The sequence below is a fragment of the Solenopsis invicta genome, chromosome 4 (genome assembly GCF_016802725.1).
Source record: "Solenopsis invicta isolate M01_SB chromosome 4, UNIL_Sinv_3.0, whole genome shotgun sequence".
Taxonomy (NCBI): domain Eukaryota; kingdom Metazoa; phylum Arthropoda; class Insecta; order Hymenoptera; family Formicidae; genus Solenopsis; species Solenopsis invicta.
Window position 1 is genome coordinate 18,500,447 of NC_052667.1, and position 13,993 is coordinate 18,514,439.

General features: G+C 30.2%; 1 protein-coding gene across 1 annotated transcript in view; it reads right to left on the reverse strand.

Annotated features, from left to right (window-relative positions):
• The window catches only part of LOC105196194 (cullin-associated NEDD8-dissociated protein 1), a 63,245-nt gene that overhangs the window by 28,784 nt on the left and 20,468 nt on the right, over nt 1–13,993 (reverse strand). The window contains exons 3-10 of the mRNA XM_039448254.1: nt 13,363–13,532; nt 11,889–12,102; nt 11,033–11,325; nt 10,606–10,768; nt 9,488–9,761; nt 6,213–6,719; nt 5,319–5,602; nt 5,107–5,238 (exon numbers count right to left, since the gene is read on the reverse strand). Coding sequence (XP_039304188.1) covers nt 5,107–5,238; nt 5,319–5,602; nt 6,213–6,719; nt 9,488–9,761; nt 10,606–10,768; nt 11,033–11,325; nt 11,889–12,102; nt 13,363–13,532 — 2,037 coding nt within the window. The remainder of the gene's footprint in view (nt 1–5,106; nt 5,239–5,318; nt 5,603–6,212; nt 6,720–9,487; nt 9,762–10,605; nt 10,769–11,032; nt 11,326–11,888; nt 12,103–13,362; nt 13,533–13,993) is intronic.

Genomic DNA, 13,993 nt, shown 5'->3' on the forward strand with positions numbered 1-13,993 from the left:
TTATAGTGAAGTACGTAGGCTTTTTGTGAAATGTTAAAAATTCTTTTTGCAATCAGCATTTTTTAACACATTTTCGAGTGAAAAATGCACTTTTTTTCTATAAATAAGTGCCATTTCGACAAAAATTAATATTTAAAAAAATCTCTACGTACTTCATTAGTTTTGAATATATAGATAATGTAGATTTTTGTCATATTGCTCCAGCATAAACCATGTCGCACGCAAAAATTCAACTTTAAGAAAAAACGATTTCGTAAATGGGCCAGTACCGCCATTTTGTGCATAAATAAAAATTAAAAAATATTTTTTACTCGTCAATATATATACAATAAGTGACTCTAAGTTTTCTTTATATAAAGTTATTCATTTAATGACTCTAAGTTTTTTTTTATATAAAGTTATTCATTTAATGACCCACAATAAATTCCCAAACTTAAGTATCACTTTAGGGCCTCAGAGGTGATGTTACTCCTTAATAGACTATAAGGTAAGAATGTTATTTTCTGCTTTTACAAACAATGTTTATTGAATTTAAATTAGATAACAAGGGGCAAGAGGAAAGTAAAGTAATAGTGCGCAGCAAAATTGTGCACATCCTGTCTGTCAATTAACCATATCCATTTTACTCTTCAAACAACCAAGCGATGTGGACAATCGTGTGTCACTCAAATAGACCTATATTTGATAACCTCACTTATGATAGTTTTAATATCACTCCGTGTTTCGGTTGACAAACCAAATGAAAAAAAAGTTTGTTTGCTAAAAAAAATTAATCGTACTTTGCATAATACAATCAAGATAAGGGTATAAATTAACACACATGCACGCACGAACGCACGCACGCACGCACGCACGCACACACACAGACACACACACACGCACGCACGCACGCACGCACGCACGCACGCACGCACGCACGCACGCACGCACGCACGCACGCACGCACGCACGCACGCACGCACGCACGCACGCACGCACGCACACACACACACAAAACACCATTACTTCGATTGTATACATCATATTCAACATGAGTTCGTCACACAATAAATTGCGTATCAAACGCATTAAGCATAGTTTGTCCTTGTTCATCACCTTACACACTAGGGGATCCGGAAACCCCCACCCCCCTATAATATTTCGAAAACTTGCTGTGTAACGACAAAATGAGATAGAAGGTTCAAACCAGGAGGTAAAAATATTTTAAAATCTCTTTTGATTAATATAGTTAATCAACTTTATTGGTCAACTAGAATTCAAATGGCACAGCAACAAAGTATTGTTGGAGTCTGTGGGACCACTATTGCGTGTGAGAATAACTTTTATGAGTAATCTTATATAAAAAAAACCGGGCAAAACACGTTCGGACAAGTCCGTTTGCGTATATTACCCGCATGTACTCTGTCTTAAGTTAGAATACTATAATATAGTGCAATGGAAAAGAGCACTTCTGCGCAAGGTCTAAAATATATCATAAAACACATCAATTATCAATTTTAAACATCTTGAGTTAAAAATACCTCATAATGACCTTGTTACATAATATTAAAAAAAAAAAAAAAATAACAATACCATAATTTTTTCTTGAAAGTATAACTATTTAGCTTTAAAATGCTGTAAGTTTTTAAATGTTTTTTTTTGTTGCAGATATAATTTTTTTAAAGAAAAAGTTAAATTTTAAACAATTTTTTATTTACTTTTAATGATTTTTCCTTTATAACTTCACAATAAATCATTTTTCAACAATGCCGATTACGCAGACATAATTCTGAGATTCTGAACTTCTATCTAAAAAAAAGAGAAAAAGATTGTTGAAAAATATTGATTGAAACCAATGTTGTAGCTTCTCAAAGTTCAAAAAGTCACGGAAAATGTGTTAACGTAATTTTCTGGATCGATGTGTTTAAGGGTTAAACAATGACAAATGCTTAATGCGCTTAAAATTCGGAACATACCTAATGTAATATCTTAAATTATATGTTGTAAAAAAAACATTAATTATTACAAAACAATATTATAAGATAAAGTACAAAACAATATTATAAGATTGCTATACAATATTATAATTGCTATGCATCTAATAGAAGACACTTTCCAATTTCTAATTGTTTTTAAAGTGTACTCTATCTTGCTCACAAGGATACTCCGTCTTATTTCATCCAAGGGGCAAGATGGAGAGAAATGCTCTTTTTTATTTTTTAAAAATAAAGATAATAATTCTCTGAAGATTTCATTTAATGATAGTTATATTGAAAGATTAATAGCCAAAAAATATTTAAGAATTAAAAATGATTGTAAAAATTTAGCTTTTATTCATTAAACCTTGAGGCCTCGTGTAAAATCGATTTTTTTTCTGTTTTTTGCTAAAATTGTTAAAAAATTATCTCAAACATATTAAAAAAACATTAGAAAGTTATAAGAGACTTTTTTTTGTGTTATTTCAAAGAAAGGTAAGTCGGCCTCAGCGGTCGGAGCACGTAGGTATACAACTCAGACTTTGGCGTAAGACGCGACTGCGCCTCTTGATTTTTGCTGAAATTGTTAGGAAATTATCTCAAAAATAGGAAAAAAAAAGAAAGAAAAAAACATTAGAAAATTATAAGAGACTTCCTTTTGTGTTAATTTCAAAGAAAGGTGAGCCGGCCTCAGCGGCCGGAGCCAGTATACCATAGGTATACAACTTTAAACGTCTTTTTCTTAAAACGCTAAATTTTGCGCGCCGGGACATGTAACTCAAAAACTACTTGACCGATTATTTTCAAATTTTACATGATTATTTTTCAACCATCTGGTCCCAACATAGACCTACCCAATCATTAATATTTTGCTTTAAACAATAATTATTAACAATTGTTTAAAGTGGTTTTTTGTTTATGTCACCGTTTTTGCAATTTTATGAATTTTATTAATTATGTATATGTTGTGCGTTTTTACATAAACTAATAAAATTTTCTTGAAATTTTTGTTTCACATTAATTTTGTGACCTCGGCGTGTCCCGGCGCAAATTCAAGGAGCCAACTTCAAGCAGTCACTGTGCCGCCATTTTGAAATTTTTTAACACCAAAAAAATTTTTTTTATTAGTTAACCCTTTGCGTTACAGTGTAGCCCGGGGAGCTACACCTACTAAGATTATTTTATCAATAAATCAATTGTTTCACGTATTCCTTTAGCATATTTGGCATTGATGGATTGCTAAAGATTTTCTTTACGTAATAAAATAAGTTTTAGAATAACATGTTAAATAAATAATTTGTTGTTAATAAATATATACTAAAAAATGACCGTTTTTTACAAATTAATTTTGTTTGTATAAAATGTTGCCCTATAATCTATATCTCAAAATCTCTATCTGGGGGTTTTTGAGGTCGTTGATTACAAATCTGATGTCAAAAATTCAAAATTAAAAATGGCGGATCCAATATAGAGGACAAAATTGTCCAAATCAACTGGATTTGCTTGAAATTTGCTCTTTAGAGATTTTCGAGGTCGCTGATTACAAATCCAATGTAAAAATTCACATTTCAAAATGGCTGATACAATATGACGGACACAAATTATATTGAAACATCAAAGTTTTGAACACTTACCTCTACAAATTGCAAATAAAAGACGTTATATTCATCGTAGCACAAAAGCTAAGTCAAAATTTGCAAATCCTGTAAAGTATCTTTGTTTAAATTCAATAAATAACTGTTTTCTACATTATCATTCTTAATACAATTTAATTTAGATCATTAGATTTTGGTTTCAAATATATTTTAAAATATGTACAATAAAATTGAAAGATTAAAAATATACTATAATAAAAATAACAAATAAATAATAATATAATAAAAAATAAAAATATAGAAAAAATAAAAAAAAATTTACAAAGTTGCAGTTTTTTTAGAAATATCCACCGAGCTAGCTCCACCATTATAAATTTCATATTTTTGGCTCCAGATTTGTAATTTGTAATACAAAAAATTCCTTTGTAGGCATTTTCAAGCAAATTCGATTAATTTTGAAAATTCCGTCTGCCATATTGGATCCGCCATTTTGAGTTTTGTATTTTTCATATCGGATTTGTAAACAGCAACCTCGAAAACCCCTAAATAGCAAATTTCAAGCAAATTAGTTGATTTTGATAGTTTTGTCTGCCATTTTAAATTTTGTATTTTTTACACCGGAATCGTACTCAGCAACCCCAAAAACCCCCGGATATCAAATTTCACAAAATTATATTATTTAAAAAAGAAAAGTGGTGCAAAGTGTTAAATAGTGAATATTATCGTATACTTTGTTTGCATTCAATAAATTTTGCCATTTTTTTTAATCAAGAAAAAACGGTTGTTTACACGAGGTGTCCACCTTAACTACTGTCTTGTCCTACCTTCCCCTTTTGATTCAGCAACTTTAACAATTTTAAAGTACTTTTTTATAAAAATTTAATTGTTTTCAAATTTCGATCCACCGTTTTAAAATTCTGATATTATATTCGAATTTAGCGACTTTAAAAACCATAGAATACCAAATTTCATACAAATCATAAAAAGGTATCGGTTTTTTTAAATGTATTTTAAGACATTGGCGATACGGTTTTTTTTCTATGCACATATACTACATACACTGTAAAGAGATTAATATATGCTGCAAATTAAAAATTTGGAAACACTTGTGAATTTCTCGCATTTCATAAAAAGTTAAATATAAAAAAAACTTTAAAATTTTTTGAAAAAATTTACACAAAGCACATAATTCTTTTTTCTGTAATTTTTTTTCAAGATTAAACAATATTTTATAAAAAAAATTTACAAAAGTTTTTACACAAAAAATTTGATATTATCACACCGATTTTTTTTAACAAAGCATTTCAGTGTTTAAAATACCTATTTTAAAATGCTTTCATGTTTAATTTTGTGATATTTTATCAAGCTACAGTGTTTCTAATTCAAAAAACAATTGAAAAAAATATCAATTTTATCTTTTCTCTTTAACATGTATATTTGAAAACTTCTTTATGATTTTTTTTTATCAAGATATTTAATTTAATAGGTGTGACAGAATTACAAACTTTTTGACCTACAGTGTGAATGTATAATATATGTAAATAATATCCCATTACCTTATCAAGTAAATCGGGATGCAGAGCTGAGCTATAATTGCACACTAACGTATCCAGAAGAGGAAGAGAGGAGAGTTTCAAAGCTCGTTGATTTTTCCTTAAAAAAGATCCAAGTATGGGTATTGCTTCTTCCTATAAAATGTAATAGCGGCTTCTAAACGGAGAATTGTGCAATTTTTTACAAATCGTATACTTATATTTTATAAATTTACCATAATCGGTTTCAAATCAACTCTCAAGGGAGACGCGGCTATACAAGTTAGAGCTTTGACAGTGGTGAGCCTTGTTATCTCGTTGCGTAACCTATCTAGAAAAATAGGTAGGCATATATGTAGCTTATCCGACAGAGTATCTCCGAAGTGCGCGAGTATCTGTCCCATACAAGCGATAGCTCTTTCCTTCACCTCTTGATCGATATCCGCCGTTTTCAACCTCATTAAGGTGCAATGATATATTTCGTTGGACAACGAGGTAAAACCACGATAGAATGGTTTATCTGTAAAAGTTATTCTGTCATAAATATTGCTCTTACAGTACCCACGGTTTCAGTTTAAAAGTTTCAGTTTCTTGTATTTCACAAAAAATTAAGTGTAAAAAAAGTTATAAAAAATTTTAACAAAAATTTATATGAATCGATCATATTAGAATAAATTTTTTTTTCTTTTCCATTAACTCTTTAATGTTTTAAAGTAAAAAAAACAATTTATAAAAAATAAGTTTTATTTGCTTCGCAATAATATTAAACTTGTATAAAAACTCATTTTTTTATAAAATGTTTTTTAAATCATAATGTCAATTTAAAAAAACATTTTAAAGCTTAGAAATTTAAAATAATTTTTCGTTAATTTTGATTCAATGTTTCATCAAGCTACAATTTTTTTAAGGTAAAAAAAACAAAAATATCAATTTTCAATGTAATTTAGAAACAAAATGTCAAAAAAACAAAACTAAAGATAAACTTAAAGCTCTATCTTTCCTCTTTAAAATACATTTTTGAAATGATTCTTATCCACCGAGATACTTAACTTTTTGTAAGGACAAGAAAATTTCAAGTGTGCTAAAACTTTTAAGCAGTAGATTGAAAAAACGGATTGTAAAACGCTTACCATGAGGTCTGATAACTTGTACAAGCTGCTGCAATACAAGCAACGCCTCAGCGGCGATTTTGTAAAATGGATCTCCCACGGCTAATATAATTGGAGGTGCTAGAACGGGCATATGAACATGAAACGCTTCGGGCTGATGAGTTATCAATAGTGTGTGCACAAAAGCTAAAGTATCGATCTTCATATTCGACGAAGAATTCTTATCTCCCAGGGAATATTGTATGCCGGGAATCAGAGCTGGAATATGATTTGTTAAAGCTCCGGGTAAAACGAGTACCAGCTCCTTCAGCAGAGAGAAGCAATCCTGTCTTGTTTTAATACTCTTTTCCTTCATTTGACGATGAACTGCCTTCACTATTAATGGTACTTGTTGCTGCAGCAACGAAACAGGCCCATCATCATCTTCCATCGCGTCAGGATCAAGCGCTACACCGGTAGCCGGTCTCGTTTGCCTCAACAAAGCGATATATGCATGGAAGATGTCTGACTTGACATTTTCTTCTCTCTCTGCAAATATATTACAGTAAATTTTATCAAGATTCTTCAGCTGAAAAAAGTGAGATCATTTTTTTTCCTTACATATAAAAATCGCTAATACTAACATAGTATAACTCTGCTAAAGCGGTATCCATTATTTCTTAGAAATTAAATATTGCACTGTATTAATCTTTAAGAAGGTAGATGATCAAAAGTTATGTAAGTAGATAAATGGGGTACTGACAACATCCCACAAAAATGTTATTATTGTTATTTTTCATTATTCAGTATATTGTTATATTTAAATTCACATGATAAATTTAGGTTTGACATAACTAAACATTTTAGTTATGCTAATATTAACAATGGCTATCAGTTAGTCAGAGAATTAAAAGAAACTGTGTTAGATTCGAATTAGTTTTTGATTTCTCTAAATGTTGTATCACTTTTCACACACGTCCCAACAAATGTGATTGTGGAAAGTAATAAAAAGAGATGGAATCATATCTTTAAGCACGGCATTACCAAAAAAGTTCCTAAAAACAGTGTCTCTAGGCTCAAAATACAGCAGTGTTTATTTCGGTATACTATACAAGATCTATTCGGATCTTCGATACACCCATGGACTCTCCTCTATCTCCAATAGACAAAAATTATTTTGAAAGACTTGGGAAGAAGACGATCATCCCGCTACACTACCATTTTTTTATAGATACGTTAATGTTTTACTTGCAGCATCTTCCAATTTTTTAAATCCAGCTTTTATAATTTTTAATTCATTCCATGAGCGCGTACAATTTACAATAAAAGATGGGGAATCGTGTTAATAAATTTGACCATGATAATAGATAAAGAAAGGAGATTATTTTCTATATATACAACAAACCAACAAATTCAGAGAGATATTTAAATTTTCATTCAAACTATCCATTAAAGCACAAAAAAAGGCATTATTATGAAACTTAATAAAACTATGCTACAATACTATTGCCTCACTCTAAATTCAATGAAAAGAATTAAGTAAGAGTGATAGACTCTATTGAATAATTGCTACCCATTGGATTTTGGTTTTCAGCAATATTAACGGGTATATTAAACAATTATCACATAAAAAGTAATAGATGGTCCAAATAAAAAAACATCTTTAACATAAGAAAACACACGCACAAGTGCGCACGCACGCACAATATATATACAGGGTGTCCGGATAATTGCGACGAATATTTCGAGACGTGATTTGAGATCCCAAAAGAAGGAAAAAAAGCTATATAAACATAAGTCCGGAAATAAGTTGTTTCCGAGTTATAGCCACTTTTATGTTAAAAAAAATCGTATGTTATAGTTCACGTGGATTCTTCCCTTCTTACATTTTTTTATTAAATTCCTTTACTAAATTCCTAGTCTTCCGAAGAAGTATTCGGCAGGTAGCTCCGGGGTAAAGCGTACTTTGCCTCTGCCGAGCGGTAACTACCTCTCGGTAAGTTTTTTCCGCCGAAACGCTGGACTCAAGCATGCTTGAGCCCTGGCAAGTGTTCTTGTTCGACGGCTTCTAAACATCCGAACCGTTCTCTAGCACCGACTAAATAATAACGGAATAAAGAATCTTTGCCTCTACCGAGCGTACTCAGCATAGCCGCTGCATCTTATTTACGAATATCGCAAATCACGTATTGTATCGCATTTTGTCCGCTACCGCGCGCCCGCCGAAACGCGCCCGACTCAACCCACAACAAACCTATACAGAAAAAACTGACCGTAACGCCCATGTCGAACTAAGAATAGCACAAGAACAGATCGCCGAACAATAGATCAAGGCGAATAGTACATTCTGAGCCGCTGGAAGGCAAATCGTCTAATCGTCTAAATCGCGTCTAAATCGCGAATTGAGACACCGTATTTCGCAGGTACCCGTGTAATTTACGCAGTTAGATAAACCCGCCTTTTCGACTTAATTACGCGCCGCTAACCATCGCGGTTAACGCCTCAACCATCATCCGTAAGTTCTACCGACCGTAAGTTTACCGATGCCGACTCACTAAAGTACTATAGTTCCGTGCTGACCGCGTTTAATCTTACTTATCACCATTCTTGATAACATGTGTAATCTACGTTCTCATTATTTTTGTATATCGCATCTCATAATAAATTTAGTTATATTCATCGGACAAACATCGTGTCTCTCATTCTCTCAGACCCCAAATCATGCCCTGGAAATCCCGACAAGCTACGTCCAAGCACGAGAAAGCAGGGTTACATAGTGATTTTTTTTTTAACTTTTTTAAAGATTAATGTAAGGGCTAGATAAAACAAAAATTGCTACTTAATTCCAAAATATCAGATTCAATGTGATAAACCAAAATGTTAAATTTTGTTGTATTGGTAGTTGTATGTTAATATATAGATTTTTAAAATCGCTAATGACAAATCTGCATGAAAAATTCTAAAATTAAAAATTGCAAATCTAAAATAAAAAATGGCGAACTAAAATGTTCAATTTTGTTGAATTTTAATGAAATTTATTTTGATTCGCCATATAGATTATACTCATAATTAGCGATAAAAAGAGACTTTTAGTAAGATGTGAATTAGATATTCATTATAAAAAAATCAGACAAAAAACATAAAGATTAAAAAAAATCATATAAAAAAATTTTTTTTTATTTATGAGTGTCTATGAACTTATTTTCAACATTTGATAGAGTTCTTACATTATTTGAAAAGATTAAAGAACCTTTCTTAATTAATGGAAAATACTCTTTTTATATCTTTGTAAATAAATTTCAAAATCCAATACTTGCCTTTAAACCTGGCAATTAGTGCAGGAGAAACCCCTTTATAAAGATCTGACAATAACTCTCTTCTACTAGATACAACCGCTTCCAGACATTTTGCAGCTGCTCTACGAACTTTCCAACTCATATCATCGTCATCAGAATATTCGTCCTCCGCATCTTCCTCTCCATCTTCTTCTACCTCCATTGCTGCACCTTCTCCATCAGAGAAATCGTTGACGTCATCGTCATAATTGTAATTTGGATCGTATGTAATGTACATTAGACAGATTTCTATAATCTAGAACATCAAATATTCTATTAAATAATGCGTTAATAATGCATATAATTAAATGGAAAAAAGGGCCAAAAAATGATTTTTAAAGCAAGATTAATAATATATCTTATATAATTTCACATACATTTTCAAACTATGCACTGTTACTTTGGTCTTCAAAGAGTTTTAACTCTTACTCCTTATTATAATATTTTGTTCCTCATTCTCTATCGTAGGGTCATTCACATTTTACGCTTTTATTAAAGGGTACTCCATAATAGGATGGTTTTCAACTGTCATTTTATTTAGTTTCAATCTTCTGTATACGATTAAAAAGTGAAATGACAATAATTAGTAAAACTATGTAATTTTGACACGTATTATACCGTTATACGCAACACGGAAAATTTTACTCGGACGCTAGTGACCCCACGATAAAGTAAAAGTTAAACTGAACTAAAATAATATCACAATATCAATAATGAGTGCTATTTATAATATTATAGAGTGCTTTTCTTAATATTAATACTACTCTAGATAAAAATTTACTCACAATTCCATTAAATTTATCCATAATTACCAAAAATTAAGAATACTTTTTACACCTTTTAAGAATTTTCTTACACTTTTTATCTACTTCACATAATTATAAAATATTAGAATAACTGAATTAAAACTATTTTAATGTAAACAAAATCTTATTAAATATTATTTTCAAAATAATTTTAAAGTAATAAAAATTAAATTAAATCATGAATTAGCACTTAAATTAAAATTTCCACAGTAACGTTTCAGAGTTAAATGATCAATTGAATAATACTTTAATAACAGTAAAACGTATCTGTGACACATAAAACAAATCGTATACCTTGTTTATGTGCGGTGTAATTTCTTTTGGACATCTATAAACAAAAGACTCAAATGCTTGCAAGCAGTACTCCCTCAATTCATCGTCATCCTCATTACTGTATTGAACGATCAACGGCATTACGCGTTCTATTTGCTCGCCGAATCTATGACCTGCCTGCCGACTGCAATAAATTTAAACAAATAATAATTTATTTTCTTTATCAATTACATAAGCCTACAATAAAAAAAGCTTTTTTTAACAATTTTAGTTGTTTTAATGTTTTAATTTTTTTTTAATATAATGTAATAGTCAAATTTAGACAACGGATTCATATTTAACAAACAAAAATATGTTGAAAATAGATAAAATTGTTAAAAGTTTTTATGACTCAAAATTTTGGAGGCCTGTGTCATAAATTTATGTGCAATGCTAATCGTCTACCAACCAGATAGAAGCGATGCACTGAATATAGGTACGTATGACATTCTTTGCCGTTTGAGTTTGAAGTCCCTCAAGAAGATGATCTAGCAACTTATTGTATAAATAATTGTTGCTAGATGTCAACAGATGACTCAGCGCTACTATAGTGCGTTTGCGAACCGCTTGTCGCGGCGATGAGAGTTGCGGTAATAATGCAGCCAGAATCGTAGGATGAAATGTGACTAGCAGGGCGCCAAACCGAGACAACAAATCGGCTACAATGTCAAGAGCTTCTAACTGTACGGATACATCTTCTTGCTGAAAATACATTACATACATGTACACACAAAAAAATATCATTTCTACTGTTATGAAAAAAAAGATTAAGTACTCAGTTTAATTTTATTCTTTTAAGTAACGATTATCTCTTTAACAAATATATTTTTTGACAATAGTTTTAAAATATACCCCTCACAAATGTAAAAAAAAAAACATATATATATATATATATATATATATATATATATATCGTACATAAGAGTCTAAACCGGCTTTAAACAAATAAAATTATATTCTATACATTCCAAAGTATCATTTAAGCAAAAAAAAATTTTAATTTTTTGATCCTCAAAGATGTTATAACCTCTTAAGTTAAATTAAAAGTTAACTTTTTAACTTTATTACTTAACTTATCACTTTTTAATTAATAACTATCTAACTTTGGATAGTTTGCAAATATATAAACTTATGAAATATTTACGTATGTATGTTGTGTGTAAAATAAACAATATTTAATTCAAGTAATTTACAGTATATATTTCCTGTGTACATCAGTCGGAAACATTAAATTTCGTAAACAAAAGCAATCAAAAGTAACTCACCTTTTCAATAGCGCTGCTTAATTTGTTTGTGACGCGTCTACAAACGTTTGCAACTAATGCACTACAACCCACAGGAAGCTCGGAAATAACAGTCTTCAAGCCGATACTGGAAATATCGCGCAGTTGCTCCTTGTCTGACACCATGTTAGTGCACAGAGCATCCACAATGGTCTCCACCTGGTAGTCCTTTACTTTATTGACTAATGGGCCCAAACTAAAATTGTATACATTCATATAATAGTAAAAACAATCTTTTAAAAAAAGATAAATATGTGTAACATTCTTTGCGCTCCGATCAACTTATTTCATTTATATTATCGCTTCATGAGTAAAATTTGTTCTCATCTCACAAAAAGTTAAGTATTTTGGTAAAAAAAATTATAGTCTTTTAACAATGTATTTTAAACAGGAAAGTTAGAATTTTGCATCTCTCTTTTAGTTTTGTCTTTATACAATATTTTGTTCCTAAATTATATAAAATAAAAAACTAAATGTTTTCAATTTTTTTACTACGAAGTTTGGTAATCAAAATATCATCATAAAATTAATAAAAATTTATAACAAATTATTTTAAATTTAGACTTTCCAAACTTTATAAAACTTTTTTTTAATTGGTGCAATAATTTCTTGCAATGTTAATCTTTTTCTGTAAAAATTCATTCTTATACTGTTTTTTAAGTTTGAAACTACAAAATTCGCGAAAAAAGAAAAAGAAAAAATGTTTCTTATAATGTATTTAATTCGCATAAATGTTCTCAAAACTTTTTAAAAACTTTTATATTTCAAGTTATATGACCTTAATAAATAGAAAAATAACATTTTAACACAGCACTTAAATTAAATCAAAAAAATATCACAGAACTATATTGACAATAAATTTAATATTATTAATGCTAATTAGCCTTTTTAAGATCACCTCTTACCCTGGAAAAAATAAATCTGCCTCAAAAAATATTGCTTTAACCAGAATTTGAACCTAAATTCCCCCTTATTCCATCTTATACCTATTTCCACCAACGCAGATTAACTTTGATCTCAGTTTAACTGACTCTTTATCTTACTTTAATTCTAAGAATAGAAAAAAGATAAAGAGTAAGTTGAACCAAGATTGAAGTTAATCTATATTAATAAAAATAGGCATTAGTCAATTTGACTAAGGCATATGGTAATGTTTATCGCAACAACAAATAAGACAATAAAAGAATATTATTTATTTATCTTTGTAAATAAGTGTAATGTAGTGCTGAAAAAATACTCTATTTCTCGATTCACTAAGATTCAAGTGAATAACCCACTAACTTTTCAGGAAATGCGAGAAAATCTCAAATATATTAAAACTTTAGAGCGATAGTGTATGTTAGTAATTTAGACTATTATTGCACAAAAAAATCAGTGTACAAGGTACAAAATTAATGCATATAGAATATAAAGAATCTTATAAATTATTTTATCAGAATATTTAGAACAAATCTACCATTTGACAGCAAGATTCTGCACTTCTCCATTCTTGTCCTCTAATAACTTAAGAAGCATCTTTACAACTTTGCGCTCGGAGTCGTCATCCAATTTGATGCTGTCTTTCTGCAGTTCACTCATTAAATCATTAGTTGCCATAAATCTGAAGTCCTTATCACTGGACGTCATCTGCAAAAAGAATAAAGGCATTGTATTACAGTAATAAGAAAAAAGAAATGTATCGAGCGACACAATTAATCACAAATTTAGAACTATTAATCTACAATTACGCACTGAAAAACCAATGAAGATAAATGTTATTTTGTATATAGCAAATTCGTATATACAGGGTGATTATTAATGACTTTTTCCACGTTTTACCATAGGAGCATGATTTACCGACGGATATGTATTTCTAACATATTATTATATTACAAATTACAAATGCGTGCTCCTATGGTAAAAAGTGGGAACAATCATTAATAATCACCCTGTATACATATTTGGAGACATGTACAGGGTGTTCATTAATGGTTGTCCTCACGTTTTACTGTAAGAGTTCACTTACCAACTTGCACTTGTAGTTCACTAAACGCTCCTTAGATGACAGATGCTTCGATTACAGAACCGAGTTACACATACAGGCTCCT